Source organism: Podarcis liolepis (assembly GCF_965112155.1).
Source record: "Podarcis liolepis genome assembly, chromosome: 10".
NCBI lineage: Eukaryota > Metazoa > Chordata > Lepidosauria > Squamata > Lacertidae > Podarcis > Podarcis liolepis.
Genome location: NC_139562.1, coordinates 4,154,261 through 4,164,546, shown reverse-complemented (window position 1 = coordinate 4,164,546; position 10,286 = coordinate 4,154,261). Strand labels below are relative to the sequence as shown.

The window sequence follows — 10,286 nt, the reverse complement described above, 5'->3', positions numbered from 1 at the left end:
CTAAAGGCAAGCACTCCTCCTGCGAGTACTCAGGTCTCTCCTTCTCTCAGGCCTCAGTCTCTGCAGCTCGGGAGACGTCGGTGGGTGACTAGACCCAGAGGCCGCCTCAGCCTCCCCTGACTCAACTGGTAGTGGAGCAGCTGTACGTGATGGCCCAGCTAAAGGCAACAAGGTAATCCCTGCATCTGGAGCCAGGGCAGGCTCAGGCCCCTGACTCAGCCCAGCTGGTGTTTGTTGCAGGGGAACCTGTGCAGACTGGGACTCTTCAGGATCAGGCCCCAGTCTTGGTTCAGATGATGCCTGAGGCAGAGGATCCGGTGCAGACTGAGACTCCTCTGGCTCCGAGTCTGAGCCCAAGTCCCAGGCCATCACAACACCTTTCACTCCCTAGTCATCCAAAGATCCAGCTGCCTCTCTGGCTAGTCCCCTGCTCCTCCTAATGTATTTAAAGGTTGCTTTCATTTGTGACCTTTCTGTTTTTAGGAAAGTGCTCCTCAGCTTGCATTCCCTTTGCCAGAATCTATGTTCCTTTCTTGTTCTCTTAATTTGGACAAGACTTCGCCTTAAAAGAATTTAGGATGAGCCCAGGGCCGTAGCTAGGGGGCAGCGAGGTGGGGCCCCCACAGGGGTGCAGGCAAGGGGGGGCACAAAATCGGCTTAAAAGATGTCTATAAATATGTCTATAAATAAAAATATCAATTATTGCCTCATAAAAAAAGGTTTTTAATAGAGAGTGAATTGAATGTGGGGTTGGAGGAGAGGCAGAAAAAAGAGCTAATTTGTTCATTGTTGGGGGCACACTCTGGACGGTTCTACCTGTTAAGATATAATTCCATTCCACCTTTAGAACAGGCATGGGGAGTTATTGTAAGTCACATGTCTGTTTACTTTCAGTACAGTCTGCTGGGAACTTCCGTTGTATATAGCTTTTGCCTATGCTTTTTGCTTGGGCACGAAGGGAAGCAGACATGTTTCCTTTGTCCTGCTGCTGAATAAAATGCTGTAAATATGCCTACATCTGCCTCTGTCCGCCTCTTCCGTTGTGAAGATTTATTCACTCTGCTGATAAGAGCGTGCTCAGTCTTTAAAGGTTTCTGAGGCTCGAGTCGCTGATTGATGCTGTTCCAAGAACCGGAGTTCACTTGACTGCTGGCCGGTGGCTGGAGCCAGCTGAGGGCCTGCCAGATGCCCCCGTCTCGCCAGATGCATCCCAACACTGCCAGGGGCGCAAGATCACCTAGCTATGGCTCTGGATGAGCCTGCTGGATTAGGCCAATGAACCACCTAGTTTAACATCCTGTTCTGCCACTGGCTGCCCACATGTCCTAATGGGAAACCTGCAAGCTGGACAGACAATCATAGAATTGTAGAGTTGGAAGGAACCCCAAGAGTCATCAAGTCCACACACACACACACACACACACACCCTACAATGCAGGAATCTCAGCTAAAGCATCCAGGACAGATGGCCACCCAACCTCTGCTTAAAAACCTCCAAGGAAGGAGAGTCCACCACCACCCAAGGGAGACTGTTCCCCTGTCTAACAGCTCTTACTTTCAGAAAGTTCTTCCTGATGTTTAATCGGAATCTCCAATGAGAGCAATCTTTTTTAAAAAAATTCATTTTTATTAAATTTTCCACTTTAACAATCCAATCAAATCACATTCAATATTCCAAATTATAAATATACATATCAAAGAATCCGAATATTCTGCCAAATTATAAAGCTTTAATAGGATTTCCCATGCTTCAAGTTCGGAGGGTTCTGATCATCTCATACTTCTAGTGCTTTTCATAGTCACTTCTGATGGTTCCTCTAATTCTTTCTGTTGTTAATCTTCCTTCTTTCACAGCCTCTGAGTTGTTCCCACAAGCGAGTTAAAACAAGCAATGATGTGTTTCTGTGTGGATTTTATGTCTATGATTCCCCTCTATAAGTTCACAGCATCTCCTCACACGCTGGTGTTTCTGCCGAATCAATCCAAAGGTCTTTTTGCTTCTGGCAGCCGCCATCTTCACTCAGTTCCAATGAGAGCAATCTTAGTTGACAGGGCCCCCAGATTGGACTGCCTGGGAAAGTAGAGAGCATATTTTCTCGGGAAAGTGATCACCTACACATCAGTCAGTGTGTGTCTCCTTCAGATGCACTGGAATGACAGGAGGGGCAGTGCCCAGTTTCTTCCTCCTTAAATTGGGCAGCATTTGGGAAAGGTCATAGTGTCAGTTTGCATTTCTTAGTGCAGAAAGTATTGATCTGATGTGTAGAGATCTTTCTTATTCTCATTAATTCAAAAGGGTTCTGGAAGCTTCTCTGTGTGAAAGAAACAAGCAGAAGGTTTGTGATGTTTGGGTTATTCCTTCTGAGAAGCTGACTACAGCTGGTTTAAAGTGCTTCTGTTATCTCTTCTATCAAGGTCATGCTGATTAATAATAATAATAATAATAATAATAATAATAATAATAATAATAATAATAATAATAATAATAAGGTAATAAGACCAGAAGGAGCCTGGGTTTCACTTTCTCTTTCTATCTCTTTTCCTTCTGGTGTGGTCTGTACACAGTATGCTTAGTGTTAAGGTTTAGTCTTACTATAAGCACAAAAATCATACATCCACTGTTTCGTTAAGAATATTTTTTTCTTGCTTACCTCCTCTAAAAACTAGGTGCATCTTACAGTCAGGTGTGACTTATGGAGCGAAAAATACGGTATATGCCAGAGTTCTGCTCTGGATCATACTGAGTAGAATTTCAATGACACATAGCTCAGCGGCCGAGAATCTGCCCTGCATTCAGAAGCTCGCAGGTTCAGTCCCCACAATCTCCAGCTGGGACTGGGAGAGAATATTGTATGGAATCCTGGAGAGCCCCTGACAGTCGGCATAGAAAGGACTGAGCTAGATAGACCAATGGGTCTGGCTCAGTGCCTGGCAGCTTTCTATGGTACCTCCTACTTGCAGGACGCGGGTGGCACTGTGGGTTAAACCACAGAGCCTAGGACTTGCCGATCAGAAGGTCGGTGGTTCGATTCCCCGCGACAGGGTGAGCTCCCGTTGCTCGGTCCCTGCTCCTGCCAACCTAGCAGTTCAAAAGCACGTCAAAGTGCAAGTAGATAGGTACCACTCCAGGGGGGAAGTAAAGGGCGTTTCCGTGTGCTGCTCTGGTTCGCCAGAAGTGGCTTAGTCATGCTGGCCACATGACCCGGAAGCTGTACACCGGCTCCCTCAGCCAGTGAATCGAGATGAGCGCCGCAACCCCAGAGTCGGTCACGACTGGACCTAATGGTCAGGGGTCCCTTTACCTTTACTTGCAGGTGTCCATTTGCAGGCCAGTCCTTTTTCAGGTAAGTGTCATCAGCATGAGGTCACAATGCGACCAAATCACCTCTCCTGGCAAGCAGGCAGGCACAGGCCAGAGTGGACGGGAACAGTCTCTAAACTGAGGTGGGCAACTCTAAGAGCACACAACCATCTTCTTTGCTGTGACTGAGGTTGGATTCTTTTATAAAAAAGATGTTGAAGGTTTTTTTCCCTCCCTTTTTAAAAGAAATATTCTAACACAAGCAAGAAAAGGGAAGCAAAATATTATGTACCAAAAAAACAGGGTGGTGGGTGGGGAAGAGAAGGCTGAATATTTTAAACTGGCAATGCAGCCAAAGAGCTTGTAAAGGCAAGCAAATTGCCCATGTGAATCTCTTCTGAATAACTGGATTTGGAATAAATGTGCAATTAGTTGTTATTGCTTTGGCTCCGACTTGCACAGGCCTGCGGCTGGCTGGCCCCTGCGAGAACAGGACTCTGGGCTGTTCCTCTGTTCTGCACAGAGCAAAACCAAAGTGGAATCCCAGCACTCTGTGGTCCTCTGGCCCATTGGTGGTGTGTGACTCTGGACCACAGCCTAACCTAAAGATGATGTGCAATGATAGCACTATCTACTGGCAAAACCTATTGGTGTTTCGCAACTTTCTGACTAGTTGCAGGACCTTAGCCAGACCTAGCAGAGTAAACGCAGAATCCACGGAAGCAATTGGTGACTTGGCTGCAGACAGGATAGACAAAGCAGGAACCAGGAACTTGCAGTTAGGTGTTTATTATATACAGTGGCCTATTTACAGGAACAGAACACGGATCTTTAGCTAGCTCTCTCATACACCACTCACAACTCCTACACTGACACACAGAACTCTGAACTCTGAACTACTGAACCAACACATTCCAGTTAGTGGACCATTAATTATCACTTCCTTGAGAGAACCTGACCAATCAGGAGGCTGTCTCCATGTCTCTGTTATCACCAGGCAGACTTACTCCTTCAGATTGCCTTCTGGCTGTCTGCCAAACCTTAATTGACTCTGTGTGAGTAGCTGCACGTATTCAGATTCCCAACATACCACCGTTCATTTATATGGTACAAATCAAGAAATCCCAAAGACATGTTTGTACTGGAGATGGGTCCTACCATCTGTTTCAGCAAGCATTGTGAGTCAAGGTTGTTTCATGAGAGTGTGGCCTGGATTAGAAACTAGGTTGGAAGCAAAATCCAGCTCACCTCCTTTTCCCCATCTCCCTACCCCAGGATTTACCTTACAGGATGTGATTAATAACTACAACACTCTTTGTTTATTTTCTCCCAGAAAGCTTTTTCAGTTCTGGATCAGCATAATTCATGACAAGTTGATTTGGGTCCATTCGTCCTGCTCTGCAGCAACTGTAGTTGCCTCAGAATGATATGCATTTGACTTAAATTGATCAGATCCAGTTCAGGATTTGCATCCATTACTTTCACAGCCCTGATAATCTCCTTTCTCCTCCTGATCTCCTTTCAGGGCAAGAAGAAGAATAGTACAAAGATTTCAACATGTCTGCAGATGTGTGGGTGGGATCCTGGCGCCCTCACCGGCCCAGAGGGCCAATCGCTGCCCTCTACAGCAGCCCTGGACCCAAATATGCTCTCCCAACAAATGTAGGTAAGTGAAAATCAAGGAGTCCAGATACTGGCCCTAGCCCGTTTCTGTAAGAGGTGATATAGTCCAGCATCAAAATCCTAGAATGGGAGAAGTCTAGGTTGCTGCTTTTGCAGATATTAATATTGTGCAGCTTGAAGCAACTGGATGCATAAAAAACAACTCCTTTGGGGGTAAAACATTGATTCAAAGCTTTACTTGCAGAACTTTCTTCCAAACAGATCAAAAAGCAGTAAATGATACATCCAAACAGTTCCTTAATATCAAGAGCATGTCCAGCACAAGCTCAGCATTTTATAAGAAATAACTTTACTTCTTCCAGAAATCAAAACTGTGCCTCTCTCCCATTCTAGGCTGCATTCACCTGCCTAAGGCTAGGCATCTCCTGGAGAGCTTCATTATCACATCTTACTCCCACTTTGGCTGAAAACAAAAGACCAAAGCCCAACTCCCCAAGATGCTGATTTGCAATTGAATACTTTAATCACCTGATCTAAGGTTAAACACTCAAGTGTTAGTTGGTAGAGAACAATAACAGTTATCAGCTCATCTAGGTGCATAGAGAGCTCTTCTTTAGCTCCAACGGAATCTTCCAGTTAAACCCTTTCAGCAAAACACACAGGTACTCTCCATTTCAGTGTGAATTCAACAAATATACTTAACAGCTGCCCAGCATCAAATCAACTCATAGAACTCCTCACCACTGGATGTTGTGATGAGCAGGGGTGTAGAAGGCTGAACAAAGATGTAGAGAGTGGAAAGGTCTACTACTTGCAAAAATGAAAAGATTGTCCCTGCTCTGAGGCAGTATAGCTCCTCCATCTCATGGAGAAAAAAAGGGGGGGTTGGAAGTTGCCATTTTGCCCTTGGTTGCTGTTAATGGACAAGATGGATTCTATCCATCTCAAGTTCTCCTCTTCTCTCTCTGTGCTCGCTCTTCCTTGCAGGCTACCCGCTACACGACCCTTCTCGCTACCGGGCTCCCGCGTACAGCTTTGGGATCCGCCGGCCCCAAGAGCTAGTGGGTTGCTCCCCTGGGCCAGGCTACCTCATCCCAACCAACATGACTATGAGGGGCAAGGACGGAATCCCTGCATTCTCCATCTACGGACGCCCCAGGGATGTGATGTCTTTTATGACTCCAGGCCCAGGTCAGTCTTGAAATCTGTTATAGAACAAACCAACAGCACCAAAACTGGCTTATGAATATAAAGGACCATTTTACTAGGATAGGCTCCCTTGGCCAGTAAAGTGAGATGAGCGCTGCAACCCCAGAGTCGTTCGCAACTGGACTTAACTGTCAGGCATCCTTTACCTTTTTAAATGTGTTGTGGGGGGAAGTTGTTGCTTTGTTCATTGTTAGGTTATGTGTGTTTCTGTTTTTGTACTGTAAACTGCTCTTGCAATCCTAGGATGAAGAGTGGTGTTTACATTTAATAAAAAATAGTAACAGAAATGCAGGGCGGTGTTGTGAATTCAGCCTTCCCCTGTGTGCTTTGCTTTTTGCAGGTCGGTATTCACCAGAGAAAGCAAAGAATTTGGCCTACCCTTCTGCCCCCAACTACTCTCTCGCTTCCCGGACAAAGAACTTCGATTATGACCAGTCACCAGGTGAGAGAGCAGCAACCACAGAGAAGCTCCCTCCATCTGGCTGCTGACCTCCTGTTATACTAATATAGGGTGCATGTGCATCAATGCAGATCTATAAATGCATACTACCTAAGCTTGAAAGAACAAGATCTATTGCAAAACAGCCCCATCTATAGGCTGCAACAAGATCCCTTTGCAAAAGTATACAGTGGTACCTCCGTTCCGGAGCCCAGTTCACAACCTGAAAGGAACGCAACCCGTGTCTGTACATCTTTGCATGTGTGGGTCGCGATTCTTCGCTTCTGCACATGCGTGTGACATCATGTTGCGTGTCTGTGCATGCGCAAGTGGTGAAACCCGAAAGTAACCCTTTCCGGTACTTCCGGGTCACCGCGGGACTCAACCTGAAAAAACATATCATGAAGCAAACGTAACAAGAGGTATGACTGTATATATATTTCGACAAAATACTGTGCAAGCATTCAAGTTTTCTGGAACTCTTCCAGAGATGAGATAAACAGAGCAATTTGCAGGGGGTAGAGGAATAGGAAAGTTCCCCAGATGCCGTAATGCACTGAATCCCTTCTCTCCCATTCAACCTCCCCTTTTCCTCCTCTAGGGCCTGCAGCCTACGGCCTCCCTCCCATGCTTGGGCCCAAGGTGATTGGCAAGAGCACTGCCCCCAATTACTCCATTTTTGGACGCAGCATGATTGGGAGTTTCTATGAGGACCTCAGCAAGGTAAGCAGCTGAACAGCCAGGAGTGGGAGATTTAGGAGACCTGGAAACGATTTGATGAAAGCAAAATCAAGAAAACGGGGGGAGTTCTTTAAATATGTGCTGAGGAGTCATCTTCTGCTTCTTCGGCAACCGAGGGGCTCAAGCGTGACGTTTTCTTGGGGCTGGTGTGTGAGGAATATGCAGGACAAAGTGGGGGGCTATGCTTTGCGTTCAATGTTCTTTCTTTTTTTTTGCATGTAATTTTTTTTATTGAATCTTTCATAATGCAGTAAGATATAGAAAACTAATTTTTAAAAAAGCTACACAAAAAAACACAAGCAGAATAAGTAGAATATGGAATAGAATAGAATACAGTGGTACCTCTGGATGCGAACGGGATCCGTTCCGGAGCCCTGTTCGCATCCTGAAAGGAACGTAAGACGCGACTGCGCAGGTCGCATTTTGCCGCTTCCACACATGCGCGTGACATCATTTTGAGCATTTGTGCATGCACAAGCGGCGAAACCCAGAAGTAACGCTTTCCGTTACTTCCGGGTCGCCGTGGAGCGCAACCCGAAAATGCTCAACCTGAAGCGTATTCATCCCAAGGTATGACTGTAGAATAGAAAATAGAATAGAATAGAATCTTCTTTCTTCTTCTCCTTCTTCTTTGGCGATCACTCGTAGCCAAGTAAGATTGTCTTCCATAAACACGGTTTTAACAATGAGTCCATAAGTGACTGTGGAGGCCAATTCTGGATCCACATGTCCTTCCACACAGGTTTCCAGGCAGGAGTTGATCACGGTGTTGATTTGCCAAGCATGCCTTATACAATCCAGTGTGGAGACTCCAAGACTGTTGGATAGTGCCTTGTGGTCAGTGTGGTGTAGTGGTTAAGAGCAGTGGACTCGTAATCTGGGGAACCGGGTTCGCTTCCCCGCTCCTCCACAAGCAGCTGCTGGGTGACCTTGGGCCAGTCACACTTCTCTGAAGTCTCTCAGCCCCACTCACCTCACAGAGTGTTTGTTGTGGGGGAGGAAGGGAAAGGAGAATGTTAGCCGCTTTGAGACTCCTTAAAGGGAGTGAAAAGCGGGATATCAAATCCAAACTCCTCCTCCTCCTCCTCCTCCTCCTCCTCCTCCTCCTCCTCCTCCTCCTCCTCCTCCTCTTCTTCTTCTTCTTCTTCTTCTTCTTCTTCTTCTTCTTCTTCTTCTTCACCTCCTTCTGGCAACTCCTGCAGCCAAGCTGGGACCAAACATCTTCGGACCACATTAGCGAGGCTGAGAGGTCTTGTCGCTTGGGCAGCCCAGGACCTCCAGACACACAACCCAGGCTTGCGCCCCAGAGCAGTCCCTTTGGGGCTGCTAATGGAGCAGTTTGGCTTCACCCTCAAAAGTGCACTCCATTGTTTCTCGAGACAGACAGATGCCAACCATGATGAGAAGGGAAATGGGGTTCTGCTCAATGACTTTCACATGCCCATAATCAGAGGACATTGAAGCACCCTAGAAAGGGCTGGAGAGGTCCAAGGTGGGTGGCTGGGACTGCTCTTGGGCATGCCTGGCCTAGTGACCCTTTTTCTCCCCTTGCTCAACAGACGCCAGGGCCCTGCAACTACCGCCTTGTGGATCCCAGCGTCTACAAGAACCGCCCACCCCACTTCAGCATGCTGGCCCGCAACATGCCCCCAGGAGACAACACTCTGAAGCCGGGTCCAGGAGCCTACAGCCCCGAGAAGGTGAGGGCAGGTGGCACCAGAAGGCGAGGGGTGCAGTTGTTCTGCAGCAAAGATATGGGTCTTATGGGATGGTGGGAGAGGCGGACAGCTCTGGCCCCAACATTCAAATGTGAATGGGCAAGGTGATCTTCATTAGCATCACCTCCAGACTTGATTTTTCTAACTCACTCTACCTGGGGCTGCCCTTGAGACTGACCCAGAAACTCCAGCGGGTGCAGAATGCCACGGAGAGACTCCTTATGGGGTCCTCGCTGCAGGATCACATTCACTCGGTGCTATCCCAGCTGCACTGGCTCCCGGTGGAGTACAGGGTCAGGTTTAAGGTGCTGGTCTTGACCTTTAAAGCCCTATACAGCGCCTTTCCAGGTATGTCCCACGGAGGACCTTACAGTCTTCAAGCAAAAACATCTTGGAGGTCCCGGGCCACAGGGAGGTTAGGCTGGCCTCAACCAGAGCCAGGGCTTTTTTGGCCTTGGCCCCGATCTGGTGGAATGCTCTGTCCCAAAAGACTAGGGCCCTGCGGGACTTGATATCTTTCCACAGGGCCTGCAAGACAGAGCTGTTCCGCCAGGCCTTTGGCCAAAGCACAGTCTGACCTCCTCTCTCCTTCGGTAATCCTCATAGAACTCTAGCCCAATGGTTGCCATTAATTTGATTCTCAATTGATTTTAGGATGAATTGATTTTAGAATGTATTTCTATTAATTGGTTGTGATTTTATGTAAACTGTGTTCCTTTTACTGTTGTTAGCAGCTCTGAGCCCGGCTTCGGCTGGGGAGGGCGGGATATAAATATTATTATTATTATTATTATTATTATTATTATTATTATTATTATTATTACTACTATTATTATCCCTCTACAATCTCTGCAAGCAGGAGCATGCATGTTGACAACCTAACCAGAAATTAAATATACTCTTGGTCGCCCTCCTCTGCACACCTTCCAGCTTGTCAACATCCTTCTTAAATTGTGGTGCTCTGAATTGGACTAAGTACTCTGGGTGTGGTCTGACAGAACAGAGTGTGATGTGAGATCTTGGCTTGCCAAGAGCCTTCCATGCCCCCACCCCTTCCCTTCCGCTGGCGGTGCCTAACCCTGCCCCTCCCTCTCTCCTTCCTCCTGCAGCACACCCCGCAACGTGGCTTGACCTTCGGGATCCGCCACTCGGACTACGTGGCTCCTCTCATTGTGGACGTGGCAGATTAAACTGGCTCCATTGGTGAAGATGGTCTGAACAAGAAATGTTCCTTTGGAAACACGTGAATCTCTCA

The 10,286-nt window shown here is 47.1% G+C and overlaps 1 protein-coding gene and 1 long non-coding RNA gene across 2 annotated transcripts; one reads left to right on the top strand and one right to left on the bottom strand.

The window, feature by feature from the left end:
- Positions 1-1,623: 1,623 nt before the first annotated feature.
- Positions 1,624-3,353, bottom strand: LOC310687395. Its single transcript, XR_014516405.1, has 2 exons — positions 3,303-3,353; positions 1,624-2,071 (listed from the first exon to the last, which is right to left on the bottom strand). It is a non-coding gene; the product is annotated as an uncharacterized lncRNA (long non-coding RNA).
- A 24-nt stretch (positions 3,354-3,377) lies between these two features.
- CIMAP1B (ciliary microtubule associated protein 1B) lies at positions 3,378-10,286 on the top strand. The gene is made up of 7 exons (XM_083461606.1): positions 3,378-3,491; positions 4,827-4,967; positions 5,912-6,115; positions 6,474-6,575; positions 7,174-7,295; positions 8,873-9,013; positions 10,141-10,286. The coding sequence occupies exons 2-7, from the start codon at positions 4,859-4,861 to the stop codon at positions 10,219-10,221; spliced, it is 759 nt and encodes a 252-aa protein (XP_083317732.1). The 5' UTR covers positions 3,378-3,491; positions 4,827-4,858; the 3' UTR covers positions 10,222-10,286.